General features: G+C 42.5%; 2 protein-coding genes across 5 annotated transcripts in view; one reads left to right on the forward strand and one right to left on the reverse strand.

The window, feature by feature from the left end:
- The first annotated feature begins 59 nt into the window (after window positions 1–59).
- PEX11G (peroxisomal biogenesis factor 11 gamma) lies at window positions 60–10779 on the forward strand. 4 transcript variants are annotated; one of them, XM_087701867.1, is made up of 5 exons: window positions 60–150; window positions 2688–2879; window positions 4915–5093; window positions 5390–5440; window positions 10628–10779. In XM_087701867.1, exons 1-5 carry the CDS (start codon window positions 82–84, stop codon window positions 10734–10736), a joined length of 600 nt encoding a protein of 199 aa, XP_087557993.1. In that variant the 5' UTR covers window positions 60–81; the 3' UTR covers window positions 10737–10779. The 4 variants fall into 4 exon arrangements, with proteins under 4 accessions (XP_087557993.1, XP_087557988.1, XP_087558000.1 ...); XM_087701862.1 differs by lacking the exon at window positions 10628–10779 and adding an exon at window positions 7475–8274; XM_087701874.1 differs by lacking the exon at window positions 10628–10779 and adding an exon at window positions 7544–8274.
- The window catches only part of ARHGEF18 (Rho/Rac guanine nucleotide exchange factor 18), an 88475-nt gene continuing 76128 nt past the window's right edge, over window positions 9647–21993 (reverse strand). Inside the window, exons 23-31 of the mRNA XM_087701844.1 lie at window positions 21018–21206; window positions 19927–20052; window positions 18688–18812; window positions 16117–16167; window positions 15442–15489; window positions 14099–14542; window positions 12282–12618; window positions 10773–10895; window positions 9647–9802 (exon numbers count right to left, since the gene is read on the reverse strand). Of these exons, the coding sequence (XP_087557970.1) occupies window positions 9669–9802; window positions 10773–10895; window positions 12282–12618; window positions 14099–14542; window positions 15442–15489; window positions 16117–16167; window positions 18688–18812; window positions 19927–20052; window positions 21018–21206 (1577 nt within the window). The 3' untranslated portion in view covers window positions 9647–9668. The remainder of the gene's footprint in view (window positions 9803–10772; window positions 10896–12281; window positions 12619–14098; window positions 14543–15441; window positions 15490–16116; window positions 16168–18687; window positions 18813–19926; window positions 20053–21017; window positions 21207–21993) is intronic.

Below are 21993 nucleotides of genomic sequence, written 5' to 3' on the forward strand. Positions count from 1 at the left end.
TGGAACTTGTAGTTTATTCCCTCCCCACTCGGCTTCCGGTGACGCGATTGGACGAGCAGAGGTCAGCCCGGAAGTGTTGCTATGGCGGCGGTGCCCCCCTTCAGTGGCCTGGTCTCCGTATTGGAAACCTACCGGGGCAGAGATCGAGTGGTGAGAGGAGGATGGGAGATCGAAGCGAGGGTGGGGTGTTTTGACGGGGCTAAGAGGAGCGGTGAGGAGGTGCTTTCTGTTCGCTGGGATTCCCCTCGGGTTGCCCAGGGGATTTAAAAAGCAGAGAAAGCTGGAGCAGGGGTGTCCAACCGTGACGTCTTTAAGACTTGTGGACTTCAAGTCCCAGAATTCCTCAGCCTGTGTTGCTGGCTGAGGAATTCTGGGAGTTGAAGTCCACAAGTCTTAAAGTTGCCAAGGTTGGACACCCCTGAGCTAGATGATGCCCTAGCTGTGGGAAGCAAAAGGAGAGTGGGCGTCGAAGAGAAAGTTCCCAAATCCACGGACTACAACTTCCAGCACCCACCGCTAGCGTGGCCATGGGAGTTGCAATCCAGGACACTTGGGAAGCGCTGGTTGGAATTCATCAAAACTCCAATAGAGACGAATTTGGGCATCTACTCTATTTAGGAATTAAGGACAGAGCTGGAAGGTACCTTGGACGTCTTCTAATCCAGCCTCCTGTTCAAGCAGGAGAACCTCTACCACTTCAGATAAGTGACTGTCTAGTCTCGTCTTAAAAACCTCTAGTAATGGAGCACTACCAGTTTCCCTACACTCTCTTACTCATGCAGCCCTCCTTAAGTTGGTACTTTAGCAGAGTCGTAAGGTTTATGGTCCCAATAAAGAAGAATATGTTTAGCTCAGGGTTGAAATGAGATGGGTTGGTACTCTCTGAGCTTGGCTGTTTTCTTGCAGTCTCATTATTCATACTAAGTAACATCATCAGTGCTGAGGTTACGTTTGGGTAATTGAATAATGAAATAGTTTGAATAATGAAACAGTCTGCAAGCAAACAACCAAGCTCAGAGGTTTATGGTTCTCTGGACCTGAGAAGCACCATATAGAAAAAAGCTGAATTGTGACTCCAAGATCTTGAAGAACTGGGAACCGTGTGTTATTTTATAATTTGGATTGCTCCTAGAGGGGGATGGAGAGAGAAAGAGAGAGAGATCCCAAAGAAGGAAAGCACATTTTGAGATCACAGTGTTTGTTGCATTGTATGCTTATATCTTTATTTAACACTGGATCTGTAAGCTATAAATAATATCTGTTTCTCATGATGTATTTAAAATTCACATATGCCGGTAAACTGTACACACAAAATGTAGTGCACAAAACAACTAGAAAGCATGAAATTTGATAAAAAGGCACTAACAAATAATTAGGTTTCTAGCAATTTTTTTTATACGCTACCTTGTCTTCCACCTCTAATTTATGCACCATATAGATATTTAAAAGATTCCTGTCCACTACAGTTGGGATTAGACAATAGCAATAGCAATAGCAATAGCAGTAGACTTATATACCGCTTCATATGCCTTTCAGGCCCATGTGACCCTTTGGATTATCATTTCAGAAATATTTCCTTACCAGATTCCTCAGTGCTTTCAACAATGTCGGAACTTTGAATGTACTTGAAAAGTTATTAAAAATTCAGGGAGATATTCAAAGATATATCTGCCTTGAAAGAAGCCTATGTTGAACATAGCACAGAAATAATACAATACAATACAATAGCAGAGTTGGAAGGGACCGTGGAGGTCTTCTAGTCCAACCCCCTGCCTAGGCAGGAAACCCTATACTGTTTCAGACAAATGGGTATCCAATGTCTTCTTAAAGACTTCCACTGTTGGGGCATTCACAATTTCTGGAGGTAAGCTGTTCCACTGATTAATTGTTCTAACTGTCAGGAAATTTCTACTCAGTTCTAAGTTGCTTCTCTCCTTGATTAGTTTCCACACATTTCTTCTTGTTCTAATGTTTTATAATATTTTGTATTGTGTCATAAACTGTTGTGATCATTTTTGTTATAAAATGGTAGATGCCATTTGACAAATTTTAATTCTATGAGTCATAAGTCCCAGATTGTGGACACTTTGTGTAAATTGCCCCATTTAAGATAACTTAGTTCAAAATCCATTGCTCTATGATGCACTGTTCTACCCAGCTAAAGATTACAAAACTTTTAGTACCTAGTACATATATTTTGAGGTTCTAACGATATCATATTGGTGAGTCCGTCCCCCCCCCAATGATCTTTTGCAGAGGCCCTCAAATCTAGCATCGAATGTAGCACAATCCCTTGTTCTCCAAATTATGATTAAAACCTTCACATACGTGAAAGAATAGATTTTATCATATCATGTTCCTCTAAAAATTAGTACACTATAAGTTGAAATATATTTTTTCAGAGATGTATAGCATTTTAGTAAAACAGGAACCAATTATTTAAAAAAAAATCGGGACAGGAGAAAAAAGCTAGCTTATCTTTGAAATTAACCCTCTCAATTTAAAGATATTTGTAAAGTGTTTGCCAATAGTAAGAGGATATGAAAAAATATGGCCTACACTACAGAACACCTTTTAATTTTGGCCTTACTCCAAACTTTACCTTTCTGGGGATACATGGCTCTTTAATAAAAAATATAATTTGGAAATAGTAATAATGCTTTATACAATCAATCTTCCTACATAAGATACGCATCATCTGCTATGGCTGCCGGCTGGCTGGAGGAATTTTGGTGGCCAGAAGACAACCTGGAGAACCATCCCTTGGCCAAGGCCTCCTGGCTGTCTCAGCACAACTGAGTCACTGTCGAACAGTTCTACGCCTTTTTGATGACCTAGCCATGCTTTCCTATAGCTGTCAGTATGGACTGGGGAACAAGGTAAGACATGCAAGAAAGTGGATGTTGTCCACAAAGTTGAAAGCTTTGAATGTTAATAGGGGTATTTGCAAAAAAAACACAAAAAAAGTTGAATCTTATCCTGGTCCAGGGTCTCCTAAAGCAAGAAAGATATTAGAATATGAATGCAAGCAACAGTAAGCAAAACCCATCTCTGGATATAAATCCCTGGATATACATTAACACATGAAGTGTTAATACCACTTTATAATGCCTTGGTAAAGCCACACCTAGAATACTGCATCTAGTTTTGGTCGCCACGAGGTAAAAAATGTGGAGACTCTAGAGAGAGTGCTGAGAAGAGCAACAATGATGATTAGGGGACTGGAGGCTAAAACATATGAAGAACAGTTGCAGGAACTGGGTATGCCTAGTTTAATGAAAAGAAGGACTTGGGGAGACATAATAGAAGTGTTCCAATGTCTCAGGGGTTGCCACAAAGAAGAGGGAGTCAAACTATTTTCCTAGGCACCTGAGGGTAGAACAAGAAGCAATGGATGGAAACTAATCAAGGAGAGAAGCAGCCTAAAACTAAGGAGAAATTTCATGACAGAACAATTAATCAATGAAACAACTTGCCTCCAGAAGTTGTAAATGCTCCAACACTGGAAGTTTTTAAGAAGATGTTGGATAACTATTTGTCTGAAGTGGTGTAGGGTTTCCTGCCTAAGTAAAGGGTTGGAATAGAAGACCTCCAGGGTCCCTTCCAACTCTGTTATTCTATTTTATTCTGTGAACATTTAACATTGTTTATGGAAATATGCCTCTGAATATATTATTGGTGAACAATTGAAAACAAAAATCTAGATGTTCTTATCACAATACTCATATTTGTTGTAGCATTTTCTGCCGTTCAAAAATATCATAGAACATAGACTTATAGGTCAGAAGAGACCTTACAGGTCTTTTCTTTCTTTTTCTTTTTCTTTCTTTCTTTCTTTTTCTTTCTTTCTTTCCCTCTTTCTCTCTCTCTCTCTCCCTCCCTCCCTATCAGATCTAAACAGTGTTGTTTAGATGAAATCATGATGTCACTTAGAGCCAACGACACTTACTACTGTATGGCCCTTCCCCGCTGACTTTCTGGTTATCTGCAGCTGTTCTTATTCATCACTGTTTCATGGAAGTACAGGGATACTGTATGTGAGACTTGCAAAGCATTTCAGTTACAAGGACCTTGTTACAAGTTGTAAAGAACATTGGAGAACAACATAACTTAATCCAACTGAATCCAACCATCTCTCAATTTAGTAACAAATTCTACTGTTTTACAGTCTAGGTTATAGAGTTTCTTCTATTTATAATTTAGGCTTTATATGAAATTCTGAATGAAAAAGGCTATTGAGATGATCGAAAATACTGGGAAGGGAGGACTTTTCAGATAGAAAAAGAAGTGCAGCTTGAAATAAGTGGTTACTTTTAAAAAGGAAAGGAATATAAAGTTTAAAAAGGAAAGGAACATAAAGTTTATTTGATCAAGATTAATATATATTATCATCTCTGGTAACCTTTAATGGACCTTTGCTGATCAGGACTGAATGAAAAAGTTTTAAGGATTTGTTTGTAGATAAAGAGACATGAAATATCAGAAGAGGAGAACATTTCTTCCAATTCAAGGGGTGATAAGTTACAAACGTTGATAGTTATGATGAAGGGGGAAGTCATTTCTTTATATGCTCTCCTTTTTCTTTACTATATTTTCCTTATTGCATTTTTTTATTCCTTTTAGTTTGTTTTTCATCTTTTTAATTGTAATAAACTTACTATTAAAATATATAGACCATTCTCAGACTCAGAATGCCCAGAAGCTCCATTTTACGATGTTTTGCAAATAATACTTATGGTAGTACTGATCGAATCTCAGATCTAACTTAGGATGCTTGTGTACTGGTAATCTTTCATCTAAATGCCAAACTGTAATGCTCACTTCTGGTCTAGTGACCAGAGACCAGAAGAAGAGGAAAGGAGAAGATGGAACGGAGAAATCAACTCTTAAAGCTTGCTTGCTATCCCATTTCAGGAGAAAGATACAGCAATGCGCTGGCTTTCCATCTTCAACAACATAGCTGATCAGCTTTATTACCCCTGTGAGCATATGGCTTGGGCTGCTGATGCTGAAATTATCCATGCCAACTCAAGTAGGTGGTGGACACTCAGTACAACTCTCTGGGGCTTTTCTCTGCTGCTGGGAATTGTACGGTAAGGAGTAGAGGAGAGGAGGGGAGGGAGGTAGGAAAGAAGAAAGGAAGGAAGAGTAGACAATGACTACCTGGAATTTAAATCTTCAAATACATGAATCATTGGGACTCAGTTTACCCTTCCTCCAAGCTGGATTCTGATTGAGGAAGTCTTTATGCTTTCCACTTTCCATATGTCTGGAGTATCAAGAAGGTTCTGTAGTATAACAGAATTCAAGCAATATTAAGGACATTAAGGATTTCTGCTCCAGAAATATGGCCTGCAGCTAAAAGTTTGTCTTTACATTCTCATTCCAGAGCTCTCCGAATTTTATTACTCCTAAGAAGAAAGCAGCATACAGAATCCAGGTATGACTCCCTGCCTTGTAAGCATTTTCCCCCTCAACAATTAACAGGGATAAATTCCATTTGGCATAAAGGCACACATCTAAACCCTTTCCAGAAAAGTTAAGAGTCAATCCAGAAGGTTAAGGAAATGTGTATTAAAACGTCCTTGTTTTTTTTTAAACTTTCCTTTACATTCTTCCTTCCTTCTTTTAGTATCTGCTGTCCAAAACTTAGTTAATAAACCAAGCTGTTTTTGGATCATGCTGCTGGTTTTTGATGGTAAAAAATCAATAGTCCAGTTAGTACACATTTATTATTCTGTTTGGGACAAAAGTAGAATTTTAGCTCCTGGTGGGGGGGGCATGCCATTTCCACATGAGGATTTCTTCTTGAATGCTTCAGTTATTGCCAAGAATAAAAACTTATTTCAGGGCAAAGATAAACCCTTAGTTTTCTCCCTCCAGTGCTGATAGCAACAAATAAGCTCAGCGAATGTATTTTTCTTCCCCCTGTCTGGCTTGCAGAGATTTCTCTCAGAAAACAAGAGCTGAAATGCGCCTACAAGTCTTGGCCATCCTCAGCAACCTGGCTGACCTTGCCAATGCCATCCACTGGTTGCCTCCAGGAATTCTCTGGGCTGGAAAGTTTTCTCCATGGCTTGTGGGCCTCATGGGAAGCATTTCTTCCTTCATTGGGATCTATCGAAACTATGCAGGGGGCAGTTGTGGAATGGTTTGAACAGCTGCTGAATTGAATGGAGAAAAGGGGCTATCAGGGGAATTTATAAACGGTTACGTAATCTCTGTTGAAATGGGGAGAGTAATTCCTATTATGGTGGAGGCTAGATTGGTATTAGGCTCTTCTATTAAAACATGGTGCTGCTTTTATATAACACATAGGCACTTTTCTGGAGGATCTATTTGGGAGAGTTTATAGAGCAGGGCTGGCTGAGGAATTCTGGGAGTTGAAGTCCACAAAGTTGCCAAGGTTGGAGACTCCCTATTATAGAGTTTAGTTTGCCTACTTCACTCTGTGTATAGGTAGTCCTTGACTTACAACCACATTGGAGCCTGGAATTTCAGTCATAAGTCATTGCAGTCGTACGTCAAAGCACCGCATGACCAGACTTGATTTTACAATTGCTTTTACAATGGTCGTAAAGTGAGCCACTCTGATTGTTAAATGAATTACATGGTTGTTAAGCAAATCTGTTCTTCTAAATGGGCTTTGATATTGGCAAGAAAACCCAGAAGCTGGTGAAAACATCACGAATTGTGCTCCCATGGTAACAGGATGCTACAATCAGTGGTAAATGCAAGCCAATTGCCTTGCGCCCAAAATGTGATCACGTGACTGCGGGGAGGGGGCAGCAGTCATAACCTCAAGGACCAGTTATACATAGCTTTTTAACAGTCTGTTGTAATTTCAACCTGTTGTTAGCTACCTTAAGGGGCAAGTGGCTGCCCTGCTTAGTTAAATAATTTGGCTATGGTTTTTTAATGTGAAGAATACAGTCTTGCTCTTTGTACATCATGTTAATGTGAAACCATTAGGGCTGATAATAAAAGATACAATCTCACACTTTCCCTTACCTGATTGGCTCTGTTGATATAGCCCGAACACCTGTCTTTTCATGTTTATTTGGAGTATGAAATCCTATTCACTCATAGCTACATTCAGAGAGCCAGTTTGGTGTGGGGTAGTGGTTCAGGCCTAAGGCTAGAAGCTAAACCATGAATTCTAGTTCTATATTAGGCCCAAAGCCAGCTAGGTAACCATGGGCTGGTCTCACTCTCAGACCTAAGTTGGAGGCAATGGCAAACCACTGCTAAAAAACCTTGCCTATAAAACTCTTGGGACTAATACAGGCAGTTGGCAAGAATCAACAATGGCTAAGGTAAAGGTAAAGGTTCCCCTTGCACATATATAAATAAACTCACATTCCCCTTCAGAGAAATCTCAGGGCATTAAAGATGATAGCATCAGTAGCTGCCCAATTCACAATATAGTGGAGGCATTGCCACTTTTGAACATAATTATGTTTTCACACCATAGAACGTCTTTTCATGATTCGCTCCTTTTGCACCAGTTTCTTCGGCTTTCAACCACATCCTTGAATTTCAGGGCCAACACATCTCATCTACATGGGAGAAGTCCTGAAACCCTCTCTCAGACAAGAGCCCTACAAAAAGGATTCAACAAAGATCTGTGTTGTCTGTCAGGATTATAATTCATCAAGCGTTTCATGTGATGTGAAGGAGACCATAGTTTGTTTTGTTTTGACAACAACCAACACAAGTAATCCTATCAAATGTAATGTCAAACAAAGATAACACTTCAAAAGTAGGACATATTTTAAGGTTCGCTTTATGATTTATGGTTTCATGGATTGACTCAAACAGGTTCAGGCTTTAGTTGTATCTGAGGTTCCACAATTATCCTACAGTAGAGAAAACAGTTGCAATCATTGCTTAAAAAAATAGCCATAATTTGGTGTGACAGCATCCCATTTGATCATTACAGTAGTGCACAAATTTGACAAAAAAAAATTAAAACACTGAAAACCATCAACTTTACAAATAATTAAAAAGGAGAGTTACATAGAATGATTGCTATGTAATAACCACTAAAGTAGTATCTACGTACAAAGTTGCTATGATTTTGTCTAAAGAGATAGTTGCTGTGACCCTTCAACTTAAAAATCCATTGAAGAAGCTTCAGGCCGACGTAGTCACATAGAGAAGTAAAGCGCAAAATGAGCTTTTCAGACTTAAGCCACTAGAGGCAGAGAACTTCTCAATAAAGTCATAGCCACTTTTTACTACAAAGAAACTTGTTTTGTTCGTCAGTAAGACGGAAAAGGAAATAAAAATGCCATCCATGTTCTAAAGTGCTTGGGTTCGTCTCATACCATCCATATATATCAGAAAACACTGATAAGCATGGCACAAATGGTCAGTCAGAATGCAATTCACAAACATTGCAAGTACAATAAAATTACTTAAAAGGGTTTTCTTTATGTGTGTGTGTGTGATGTAGCTGGTAGATCTACACAAAGAGCTTAAAAGCTAATTAAAACAAACCATTTTCTGTCATGGTTGCCTACTTAATGATGTCATCATCAGATTCTGGACGATAGTTTTCTAAGCTGGGAAGAGGGGGGTGGGGGTCATATTAAAGTGAATGGCACCATGGCTTCTGCCACGCGTGGACTGTTAATAGGCCCCGCCTTCTCTTCTGGCCTCCAAACTTCCTAATGGCTCTAGAAGGAAACCAAGGTCTCCATGCAGTCAAAAGAACACGAGGAGGCCCCACAATAAAACAAGACCCAGAGTACAAGACTTTCACCTAGAGACACTGTTCATGTGCAACAAGGTGGAAGAAACCGGACTTTTCCATAACCCACTCTCAAACAAGCACTTGTGATGCTAGGGGACAAATACAACGTGCAGAGTGTAAAACGGGGGGAAAAGTTACAACTTCAGCAGCTTGCATCTCCAGTATTTTTGTGATCTGAAGAACAGACACGGAAGAGAGGCAGTGGACGTTCCCACAGGGAATGACATCCTTTGGCGAGAGAGAAGCTCCACTCAAAACATCTCAATCGGTTATTAAGTTAAGAATTTCTTCATTTCCTTCATTTGAACCGGAAACAACTTGGCATCCAATGTAATTCTGACCTGCGTTTCCTCTTCCCACCCCCCCTCCCCAGATCCAAAATATCTGGAAAGGGTCTGGAAAATTGGGCCTGCTGCTGTGTGGGCCAGTTACTGCAGCAAGGGTCTTCAGCAGGAACAAAACTCCAGGACCCAGTTTGCACTGGAGGATTTCCCTACAATTGGGGGGGGGGATGAGTCTTTGTGGGAGATGAGGTGCTTTGTGCGACCAGCCAGGGCCTAATCTAATTCCCTCAGATTCCCTCCATAGAGTCCCTAACACCATCAACATCTTTGTTTGGTCCTACGCAGAGCCCAAGGGCCACCTTATGGTTGAATGTGAAGATTAAAAGTTAAGGGCCTTCTCGTACCCTTCCCTTCCCAAGAAGGTTATTGTAAAACCTTGCCTTGGAACTCAAAAGGAAGCTAGAATAATGTTCCAGCCCCAGGAACAATGTAAGCAAAGCCAAGATGGTAACATGGAGCCCCCAAACGATATCCTCATTTTGAATCCTTTTCCAGAGAACATCTTGCAAGCTCTGCCTTCAGATGATGCAGTTGGGGCAAGGAGAGCGGACCTTCTTGGGTGTTGATCAGAAAAAAATGACATCATCTTTGCTAGCGTCATCCAGGGAAGGTGGAAGGACATGAATGCTGTTGGGCTTCATGGGACCAACAGAGGTAGATGGCGCTTCCAGATGGCCGCTTTCAGCACCACCAGCCAGTTCTGTGGGGGGAGGGGGGAGAAAAGAGGGGAGAGGAAAAGATCACTACGCAGCATAGTAATAGATCAGCTACCACAGATAAGCCTGTCAAATATATTTTATTTATTTGATTTATTTATTTATTAAATTTATATTGCGGCCTATTTGCCCATGGCAACTCAAGGCGGCTTACATAATTTAAAACCACATTAAAAAACAATAAAACTACTGTATTTTTCGGAGTATAAGACTCACCCCTTCCCCCCCCCCCAAAAGAGGGTGAAAATCTGGATGTGTCTTATACACTGAATACAGCATTTTTAGCCTACTGAAACCCCTCCCTCTTTGCAAAAATGGATGTGCATATCCTTTAGGAGACTTTCAGAGTGCTCCTGGGGGCTGGGGAGGGCAAAAATGAGCAAAAAACCCGGCTGTTTTTGCCCCCCCCCCCAGCTCCCAGGAGCACTCTACAGGCCTCCCAAATCTCTGCATGCCACCCCCCCCTTTTTGTTGCAAAAAACAATGCGTGCAGAGGGTTTAGGAGCCCTGCAGAGCACAAACACTTTTTTTTAAATTTACCTCTTCAAAATCATGTGCATCTTATAGTCCGAAAAATATAATAAAAGAATCAGATAAATTAATATAATAAAATCACCTCCCACCCCCAGCAACAGCAGATCACATGAGCCATTTAATGGGGTCCATTCCACTCTGGGTTCCCCAGGCCCACGGGCAGAACCAGGTCTTCAGCGCCTTCTGGAAGAGTATTAGAGAGGGGGCCATTCTAATCTCTGGGGGGATGATGTTTCAGAGAGAGGGAGTCACCACTAACTAGGCCTTTCTTCTAGGTCCCACCAGGTATATCTCCCTCTGGGATGTTACCCGCAGCATTCCCTGCCTCCCCGCTCTGATGGGTCGGGTGGACGTGACCGGCAAGAGACGGTCCCTCTGATTTAAAGGCTTTAAAGTGACAACCAGCACCTTGGACTTTACCTGGAAGGAAGGCAACATTCTGGCTATGCAGAAAGACGGGGCTTGCAGAACGTCTGTTTCGAGACTGAGATTCTTCCTTGGTAACCATCTTGGAAATTGGGAATGGCCTCACATCACCTAATGCTTGAAATAGAAAAAGGAAAAAAACTCAGCTGATCTACAAAAGGAAAGGAATCACCAGGCACCAAATCATAGCCCTGTCAACTAAATAAGGCTTCTTTGTCAACAATAAGTAATTTTAATAAATATGTTGACAGAGATCCATCAAATGTATTAAGGCAGAGTCTGATTACTTTGGTTTGGATTACTGGATCATGATCTGAACTCAGCCATTATTATTTGTATGTCTTACTTTCGATGATGATATTAGGAGCTTTATAACTGTAACGTTCAACAAACTGGTCAGGGTAAAACCATGGTTTATTGCAAAGAAAGACATCTGTTTTGCAACCACGGACTATGATGTTTTAAACTTCCAGCAGTCTCAAGGAACATGGTGGCATAATCTCTTAATCTGTGTGAAAGAAATCTAGCCAGTTTCCAATCACCTCAGACTTGCCCACAAAATTGGCACAAAACACAGATTCCAAAGAGGAACAAATTTTTGCCACAAGAAACAGCCTATCCACCCATAACGTACATTCTTTTCAGTTCTCAGAATAACAGAGGCAGAAACACTATAATGAGCTAGTAAAGTACTGTACTTTTCGGAATATAAGATGCACTCCCCACGCCCTAAAAGTGGGTGAAAATTGTGGTGTGTCTTATACACCGAATGTTGCCAAAGCTACGGCCACTCGTTGGCCCACCCTTTAGCTGTTTTGGGCCTCTACACGTTGTGTTTTGGCCTCCAGATGCTGTTTTAGACCTGTTCCAGTCTGCAGGTATCGACACCTTTTTGGCCTCTGCACACATCATTTTTGGCTTCCATGCATCACATTTTTGGCCAGTTCTAGGTGGCAGGGAGTGTCGCTGATCCCCGCTGCCTGGAACCGGCCAAAAATGCAATGCATGGAGGCCAAAAATATGACACACAGAGGCAGTAATGGGCTATGGCGATCCCTGCAGCCTGGAACAACTGATTGGCGGTATTCTGGGAGGCTGATCCAACCACCAATCAGCTGCTCATGCTGAATCAGGCTGCGATGTGCTGAAGCTGACCAGGCTGTTTGCTGCAAGGACGCTATCCAGATGAATACCGATGGATGCTGGTAGGCAGAAACAGAATTTTCTTTTCTTGTTTTCCTCCCCAAAAACTAATGTGCGTCTTATACTCTGAAAAATATGGTAGATTTTCCTCATCTGAAAATTCCTAGAATTCCCGTCCCTGCATATAAAGTTGGGAATTGAAGTTCTAGCACAAGAGGAGGGTAAATGCTAAAAAAGCTATAGCAGATATTGAAGGAAGTCTACAAATGGAAGACTGCCATTCAGGACTTCAGTATCATCAGTAGTTTCTGTCATGGCTATCCCTAGCCTCTCCCTATCCAAAGGTTCTCGGCAACTTACTTGAACTTTCAATCCTGTGGGAAGTCACCTTGACAGCCTTGCCACCTTTTTCCTTGCTGCCCTTGGTCAAAATGGCCAGCTTGGTGGGGATTTGCTGCTGCACAGCTGCCTGTTTCTGGGTCTGGTTGGTGGTACTCAACAAGTGGAGGGGCACTTCATTCTTCAGGACCAGAATGGGGCGGCCTCCCTCCAGTGCAGCACTGTCCTTTCGCCCCAATTCTCCTCGCTCCAGGTACTCCATCCCAGATACACTGGCTCGCCCACCTGGCTTGGTAGGCAGCACGGTTCCTTCCATCCCTTCGCCATTGAAGCTGAGAGAGTGGCTCAGGGTTTGCGCCTGGGGAAAAGTGGACAATATTGGTCATTCACCTCTAGAGGAATCGAACTAAGGGCAGGTTCTTGAAGATAGAGAAGTGGAAAGAAGTGGGAGTGGCAGCAGATTGCCAATTCTCAGGTTTACTTTTCGTACATGCAGCTTCCTTATACAGGTAGTCCTCAACTTCCGACCACACTTGGGATCAGAACTAAGCAAGATGGCTATTAAATGAGTCGTGCCCGATTTTACTATCTTTTTTGCCAGGGTTGTTAAAGCAAATCCAGCTTCCCCCATTGGCTTTGCTTGTCCGAAGCCGGCTGGGAAGGTTTAACAGAACAGAATACCAGACCTTGGAGGCTTCTAGTCCAACCCTCTGCTCCAGCAGGAAACTACCATTTCAGACTAATAGCTGTCCAATCTCTTCTTAAAAGCCTCGGGTGATGACACACCCACAATTTCTGGAGGCAAGTTGTTCCACTGATTAATTGTTCTGTCAGGAAGTTTCTCCTTAATTCTAGGTAATAGCAATAGCAGTTAGACTTATATACCGCTTCATAGGGCTTTCAGCCCTCTCTAAGCGGTTTACAGAGTCAGCATATTGCCCCCAACAACAATCCGGGTCCTCATTTTACCCACCTCGGAAGGATGGAAGGCTGAGTCAACCCTGAGCCGGTGAGATTTGAACAGCCGAACTGCAGAACTGCAGTCAGCTGAAGTAGCCTGCAGTGCTGCATTTAACCACTGCGCCACCTTGGCTCTAGGTAGGATCTCTCCCTGATTAGTTTCCATCCATTGCTTCTTGTCCTGCCCTGCAGGTGCTTTGGAGAATAGGTTGACCCCCCCCCTTGTCTTTGTGACTTAGATATTGGTACACAGCTATCATGTCACCCCTAGTTCTTCTTTTCACTAGATTAGACATGCCCAATTCCTGCAACCATTCTTATCCTAAGTCCAGTTTCGAAGTAAACTCAAATGGTAAATGGAGGTTGAAAATAGTGATGTAGCACTTATATAGCGCTGTGCTTTATAGCAGGGGTCTCCAACCTTGGCAACTTTAAGACTTCAAGTTGAAGTCCACAAGTCTTAAAGTTGCCAAGGTTGGAGACCTCTGCTTTACAGCCCTCTCTAAGCAGTTTACAGAGTCATCTTATTGTCCCCAACCATCTAGGTCTTCATTTTACCAACCTCAGAAGGATGGAAAGCTGAGTCAACCTTGAGCCGGTGAGGATTGAACTGCTGAGCCACAGTCAGCAGAAATACCCCGCAGTACTGAATTCTAACCACTGTGCCACCATGGCTCTTGAATATGAACCAAGGATGCAACCATTGTAAATATATGCTAGATTTGCCCAAATTTTGATCATGTGACTGCAGTGATGCTGCAATGGTTGTAAGAGCAAGTCACTTTTTGCACTGCTGTTTTAACTTCAGAGGGTCTCTAAATGAATGGTTTTAAATCAAGGGCTCCCTGTACCTTTCCAATAGGCCTTCCAGTACTCACTTGGCCTGCCTCAGGTGAGAAGGCACCTGAGACTAGATGCAGCTTCTTCTGCTTGCGCAGCTGTTCCAGACGTTCACGCTCCTTCTCAACGGCTCTCTGGGATTCCCGCAGTCTCTCCAAGTCATGCTGGTAGGCCTTACGCTGCTGTTCCAGCTCCTCCCGTTCTTGATTCAGACGCTCCATCAGCTGCCGTGCCTCCTCCTCTCGCTCCTGCAACTGGTTCTTCTCCACCTCCATTTGGCGCCGCGTGCGGTCACAGTCACGTTCCCAGCGATGCTGCTCAATCTTTAACTGGCTCTGCAATTTCTGCACATTGGCCAGTTCTTCCCGCTGCTTCTCAAAATTGCGCTGTCTCTCCTGATCCAGTAGCAAATTCCCTCGCGTGGATTGCAGCCGGAACTGCTTCTGCAACTCAATGTAACTGTCCTGCTGGGCTGTCACCGCCTGGGAAAGGGGGGGGGGGGAGAAGATGCACCGGTGAGCTTTCCCCATCCAAAAATTGGGAGAAGGGAAAACTGTTAAAGTAATGATGATTTAATAGCTGACCAGTTGCTGTAAGACTGTAAACTGAGATGATGAAATGAGAATGAGTCAGCAGGGTCACTGCCACTTTAAGAAGCTATCTATATAAGGGAGGCCATGTAAGAACATCTCTCTCTCACCATGTGTTATAATTGAAGACTGATTGGGCTCCTACCAGTTTGGCAAAATTGGTACATATGTATGTATGTATGTATGTATGTATGTATGTATATGTATGTCTTGTAGATAAACCACTGTTTGAAAGACAAAATCTCTGTGTACTATATTTTGCTCTTGGGTTGTCTCAAAATAGTAGTCACACTGTGCACACTGACAAAAACCCTCCAGGTCCGGTGCTAAGAGTTACAGTTCTGTGGAAATGCTCCAAGGAAGATGGCCATAACTGTGTCCCCTTAATGCTCTAGCAGAAAGTTTAGCCCCTCCCCACTTATATATCATAATTCATCCTCCAGAATCATTGTTCTTTTTAAAAACAAAACAGCAGCTAATGGTGACAACCCTAGGGAGAAGGTAAAGGAATGAAGAGCCCAGGAATAAACCAAAATTCTTAACCCTCTCCCTTGCCTTTCAGAGTTGTAGAAATAATTTTTTTAATGGTCCTGTCATACAGGACACTAAGCAGATCTGAAGAGTTGCTACTGAAGGCTAAACTGGAAAAGGTACTTTCTTCTCCCTCCTCCTCCAAAATTTCTCTATTCAGGTCACTGCCCATCTTTTGTTATTTTGGAGTCCTTCTTGCTCCACCCATGCAAATCATAAAAGCCAATAAATTGAGGGGTGGTGATGGGAAAAGACTTTACCTGGAGGCTAAGCAGCAACTGCAAGAGTGTCTGTATCCTTTGAACAAGCTAAGGGAAAACACAAAGAGGAGGTTGTTACCCAACATCTGTCTTCATGAACTCTGCCACTCACACACCCAAATATCAGGAACCAACGACTTATTTCTATATACCAGGAAGTCATAAATAGACCCAATCTATCGGGTTTTTCTGTCGGAACCCGAGAGTCTCTTCCCTCCCCCTTGTCCATCTTCTCAAAATCCATTTTGGGCAGAATGTAACTGCTCTGCAAATGTATCTGTGCTGTCAAATCAATGGCTGAGAAAAAACAAATGTATAGCTCCCTTTGTTGGGCACATGACTTTAAAATCTACATCAGAAATACACCTCGAATCCCACAACTCTTCCAGAACCTGCATATGATTCATAATTTCTAATGAACTGAAAGAAATAATGACATCGACCTGTGTTTAATTTAATTAACTGTATTTAATGCTTTTAGATTCTTCTTGAGTGGGCAACCTAATAATAGTAATGCAACTATATAACGTCAAATTTCGCTTTTGACCTGGCTTTGCCCATTCTCTGGAATAAGGAAGTTAGCATAGCAAAGACCCAAAGCAGCCCTCAAACTGAAAAAAAATAAACATTGCTCTCCTGCTCTCCACCATCATGGAGAAAATAACTGGCCAATACCTCTAATTCAGTCCACAGCAGTGGTTGATGTTCCAGTCTTGTGTTACTGACCTGATGGGATAAAAAAATTGAGAAGCTGGGTTGACATGACATACCAAACTAAGCTAAAATGGGGCTGACATGTCTGTGGTTCAACCCACTGTAGAAACCCAACCATTATTTCAGCATGCAATGGGAGAAGAACCATTGCATTAAGTCATAATATACAGTACTTGATTATTTGGGCATGTTATGTGAACATAGGAACTGGGTTTGTATTCAATGCACTGTTTAACTAAACATGTAAGACCAAAAGTGTTACAAGGGAGGATTTACCATATTTTTTGGAATATAAGACCCACCAAGATTTTGAAGAGGCAAATTAAAAAAAAATTTTTTTTTTCACTCTACAGACCTCCCAAAAACGTTTTTTTCCCCAACAAAGGGCATGCATAGCCTTTAGGAGGCTTATAGAGTGCTCCTGGGGGCTGGGGGGGTGGTGCAAAATTGAGCGAAAAACGGCCCATTTTTCACTCATTTCTGCCCTCCTCAGCCCCCAGGAGCACTCTGAAAGCCACCGAAAGGCTATGCACGGCCATTTTGGTGAAGGGGCAGGATTTTTGGAGGTTAAAAAAAAGCTGTATTCAGTGTATAAGACACACCCCAAAAAAGTGTGTCTTATACTCCAAAAATACGGTATATCACTCCCCACTAGCAGATTCTACAGTTCCAAAAGGCTCCCAGAGTCTTCCCACCATATATTTACTCTTTCACAATTCTGTAAAATGGGAAATACTTTAAGATACTAACTGTCCCAAACCATTGTAGTAAGTTTCACAGTGGACTGGGGATGTAAAGGAAGAATTTCCAGACCTTAAATCAGGGATATATATTCTCAGAAAGATGAAAGGGAGCAACGTAATACATCCTTCTGAGGACCACAGGTGGACATAGGGTGGTAACACCAGAAAGGGCATGGCCAAAATGTCATTTGTTCCTTTTTTATTATGACAAAGCCCTCAAAAACACCTTCTAAGTAAATCAAAAGACTCAGTAACCAAAGAAGGAAAAACAAGAGTCTACAATAAATGTAAGGTCTCTAAGAGCCACAATGTAGGACAGAGAAGCAAAATACTAGCAGAGTGCATTCATGAATATCAATAGCAGTCAGAAGATACAATGAAAACTCCTCAATCTCACAACACATGGACAGACTCAATCATGGTTTCAAATGAAAAACTGTTAAGCATTCTAGATCAAGCTAAATCCAAAAATGCTAGGGGAATTTCTGGAAACTGGGCATTTAGACAAATCTGCTATCAACAGGCACATAGACATAAGCCGCCTTTACATACATACTGTATATACTCAAGTATAAGCCTAGTTTTTCAGCCCACTTTTTGAGCTGAAAAAAGCCGCCTCGGCTTATACTCGAGTCAGTGAAAAATTTGCCCGAAATGGAGGAGAAAAAGGGGCGGGGCCATGCCGCTGGGTGACGCTCGTGAATGGCCCAGCGCCCCTGAGTTTCCCCTCCCTCTGTGTCAGTTTGCCGCGCAGCATGCACCGCACCATCCCCCCTCCTCACGTTCTAATGTAATGCAGGGCTATCTTACGATTCCCCTTCCTCCCCCTCCTGCCGCTCTGCAACGATGTCCCACCTCCTCCTTGTTATGGCAAGCAGCCACATAGCAATGTCCCACCTCCTCTGGTACAGTGATCCAATGATAGGAATCACTGTGCCGTGTGTCATAGGAGGCGGGACATCATCATCACAGCGGGACATCAGCATCATGAGGTGAGTGAAGTATTTCATTGAATACACCGGTATTGTGTGATAATAATTTGTTATGCAGAGCAAATTTTTACAATGGCTACTGTATATTTAATGGGCACAGGCAGGCTGTATATGTTATTCAATGGGCAATGGCATTATTGGTATCTATTTTTATTTTTGAAATTTATCGGTAGCTGCTGCATTTCCCATCCTAGGCTTATACTCGAGTCAATAACTTTTCCAGTTTTTTGTGGTAAAATTAGGTGCCTCGGCTTATATTTGGGTCGGCCTATACTCGAGTATATACGGTACTATTCAAGAGAGAATATAAACGCTAAGAACAAAAAAACAAAGAGTGTGAAACATACCCTTTCCAACAACCAAATAAACAGGGATTAACACCATACAATCAAGCAGAAAACAATACCATGATCAAGGAGGGAGAAGAAAACATAGCCTCACCAACACTGGTAGGGAAACCTACTATAATAAACAGGACGCAGCTCCCACACTCCCTAGCACTGATGATGTTACCTAGTCAGATAATAAAACATCTGCAAACAAACAATTAAACTCAGAGAGCACCAAGGATGCTTCTTTACAGGTCAAAAATCTGCAATGTGCACAAGAGTTATATAAATATGTTCATTTCATTCCAACATATATGCCTTCCAGATTTTCAATTGCTAAAGGAAAAGCCAGATGTTTTTCAAACTGAGCTAAACACTTCCTGGGAAAAAAGAAGCTCGTAGCCATTACTATTCCCATCATAGTTAGGGAATAAATACAGAGATTTTTGGAGAGCAAATTCCACCTACCAAACATAGCCCTTCCTCTCCAGCGGATGGGCGTTCTTGTTGCACTTGCTCTGAATTGGCTGGGTTGCCTTGCGGGTCTGCCACCCGCTGCTCTCCACCACAGACTTTCTTCTTGAAGCTACCAGCTGAAAAATAAAAGGCACCCATTGGCATACAGGACAGATTACCCAAACTCAGGTGGGAAAGCTTTCATTACCCTTCACCCATGGATGGGTTTAGACTGCAAGATTCAGAATCCCTAAAACTATCTTCTTTTTTCTCTCTTTAATCTATTTGCCCTGTGTTACATAGATAAATGCAAGACCCATAGAAATTAAACTCTCTAAATTTGTTTTTATACTTGTATACTGTATATGTTTTATATTTCTGCTTTTATTGTATTGTAAATCACGCAGTGTTGCTTTGGATAATGAGATGGGCAACATATAACATTACTTAGGGGGCGGAAAAAGACCAACGCAAGATCGTTCCAACACTGACAGACCTCCTGCAGAGACTAAAACAGTACAAACTGGGCTCACTGGCAGGATTAAAAAAATTTCTATAAAATAGCATCAGTGGTGGGATTCAAAATGTTTTACTATTGATTCTGTGGGTGTGGCTTGGTTGGCGTGGCAGGGGAAGGATACTGCAAAATCTCCATTTGCTCCTGATCGGCTAGGATTCGGGAGCCAGAGAATAGATGGGGGGGCGGGACCAGTCAGAGGTGGTATTTACTGGTTCTCCGAACTACCATATTTTTCGGAGTATAAGACGCACCAAGGTTTTGAAGAGGCAATTTTTTAAAAGTCTTTGCACTCTGCAAACCTCCCAAAAATGGTCCATTTTTTGTCAAAAAATGGGCATGGACAGCCTTTAAGAGGCTTATAGAGTGCTCCTGGGGGCTGGGGGGGGGGCAAAATTTCTGCCCTTCCCAGCTCCCAGGAGCACTCTGAAAGCCTCCTAAAAGCTATGCATGGCCATTTTGGTGAAGGAAGCGGGGTTTCGGGAGGCAAAAAATCTGTATTCAGTGTATAAGACGCGCCCAGATTTTCACCCTTTTTTGAGAGAAAAAGGTGCATCTTATACTCCAAAAAATACGGTACTCAAAATTTCCACTACCGGTTCTCTAGAACTGGTCAGAACTTGCTGAATATCACCTCTGAATGGCATTCTGTCTGCAATAGGAGCAGTAATCGCAGGTCCCTCATTCCTATATCAGATCTCATGCTCCTTCCTCCGTTCCTCCTTTTGACAGACCTGTCATGCCATAGTCGTATCCTCCAAAAGTCTCAGCTCGCCTCAGCAACCCAGACCCACTGGAATCTTCAGGATGAGAGCTTGCACTGGCCAGCTGGGTGAAGATCAGGTTCTGAAGGCTCTCCACTAGAAGCCAAGAAGGCAGTTGAGTAGGAAAAGAGGAGAAGATGTTTATTGCTGTGAACAATTATGCTCTCCACTGTACATGTTGAATACAGGCCATGTAACCCCCTTTCACACTCTTCTGACAATTAATGGGGAAGCCAGATTCACTTAACAACCATATTAACCAGGTAATCTGAGGAACCGTCTCTTGCCGGTCACATCTACTCGCTCCTTTGGAGTGGGGAGCCAGGGAATGTTGCAGGTTCCATCCCCAAGGGATATATGGCTCTCTCTCAAGGTGCTGGTTGTCACCTTTAAAGCCCTGCATGGCTTGGGACCAGGTTATCTGAGGGACCGTTTCTTGCTGGTCACATCTACCCGACCCATTAGAGTGGGGAGGCAGGGAAGGCTGCGGGTCCTATCCCCGAAGGAGATACACCTGGTAGGACCCAGAAAAAGGGCCTTCTTGGTGGTGGCTCCCTCTCTCTGGAACATCATTTCCCCAGAGGTTAGAATGGCTCCCACTCTAACACTCTTCTGGAAGGTGCTGAAGACCTGGTTCTGCCAATGGACCTGGGGAACCCGGAGCAGGTTGGAGCCCATTAAATGGCACATGTGATGTGCTGTTGCCGGGGTGGGGGGATTTTATTACATTATATTAATAACTTGTTTGATTCTTTTTAATTAGTTTTATTATTTTAAATGAGGTTTTATATTCTGTAAGCCGCCTTGAGTCACCATGTGCAAATAGGCAGCAATATAAATTCAATAAATAAACAAATTAATTAATTAACTCAACAGCTGCAGTGATTCACTTAACAATCGTGGCAAGAAAGATTGTAAAGCGGGGCGAAATTAATTTTACAACTGTCTTGCTTTGCAATGGAAACTTCGGGATCCATTGTGGTCATAGCTTAAGGACTATCCGTATTACATGGTCCTAGCATATAATTTCTCCCCTGTTCTTTCATCTGCAGTGCACCCACCTTCTATCACTGCCTGCTTGAGGATGGGCTCCCCCTGCAGGGTCTCTGGAGAATCTACTCTGTTGATCAACCGGAAGCGGGAGCCAGCAGCCAGGTCCTCAAAGCCATTCATATCTGCCATCTCCTGGTAGATCTGCTGCTTCTCGTTGAGACTTTGCACGATCAGATCATCTTTCATGTTCAAACGCTCTGGATGGTGGAGGAGGGGAAGGGAGAAGGGAAGAGACAACTGAACATCATGGTGCTGTGATGGTGGCGGCTGCAACAACAAGCAGCCCACCAGACCATTCTTCAGGCATTGTTTGCAAGATAGAATAACAGAGTTGGAAAGGACCTTGGAGGTCTTCTAGTCCAACCTCCTGCGTAGCAGGAAGCCCTACACCACTTCAGACAAATGATTGTCCAACCTCTTCTTAAAGACTTCCTGTGTTGGGGCATTCACAACTTCTGGAGGCAAGCTGTTCCACTGATTAATTGTTCTAACTGTCAGGAAATTTCTCCTCAGTTCTAAGTTGCTTCTCTCCTTGATTAGTTTCCACCCATTGCTTCTTGTTCTACCCTCAGGTGCCTTGGAGAATAGCTTGACTCCCTCTTCTTTGGGGCAACCCCTGAGATATTGGAACACTGCTATCATGTCTCCCCTGGTCCTTCTTTTCATTAAAGTAGACATACCCAGATGACAAAGAGAAAGAGAGTTCTTGACTTACAACCACAATTGTGACCAACAGATGTTGTGCCCGATTTTATGACCTTTTTTGCCATTGTTAAGTGAATCATGTATTTATTATACTTGTAAACTTCCCAGAATCACCTCAGATGGTGAGATGGTTGGTTTATAAATTTAATAAATGAATAAAATAAATCAGGGTTAAGCGAATATAGCTTCCCCCATTGCTTCACGGACGCCAACTGGGAAGGTTGGAAATGGCGATCATGTGACCCTGGACACCGCACCCATTGTAAATATACGCGGGTT

The sequence above is a fragment of the Thamnophis sirtalis genome, unplaced genomic scaffold (genome assembly GCF_051295495.1).
Source record: "Thamnophis sirtalis isolate CommonGarterSnake01/CBP01778 unplaced genomic scaffold, rThaSir2_p1.2 scaffold_1, whole genome shotgun sequence".
Lineage (NCBI taxonomy): Eukaryota > Metazoa > Chordata > Lepidosauria > Squamata > Natricidae > Thamnophis > Thamnophis sirtalis.

Bases quoted from the DNA above. Each gene is read 5' to 3' on its own strand.
- PEX11G (XM_087701857.1), top strand. From the start codon at position 82: ATGGCGGCGGTGCCCCCCTTCAGTGGCCTGGTCTCCGTATTGGAAACC. The intron at 151-2,687 runs GTGAGAGGAGGA...TTCCTACATAAG, and splicing joins ACCGGGGCAGAGATCGAGTG to ATACGCATCATCTGCTATGG. The intron at 2,880-4,914 runs GTAAGACATGCA...ATCCCATTTCAG, and splicing joins AGTATGGACTGGGGAACAAG to GAGAAAGATACAGCAATGCG.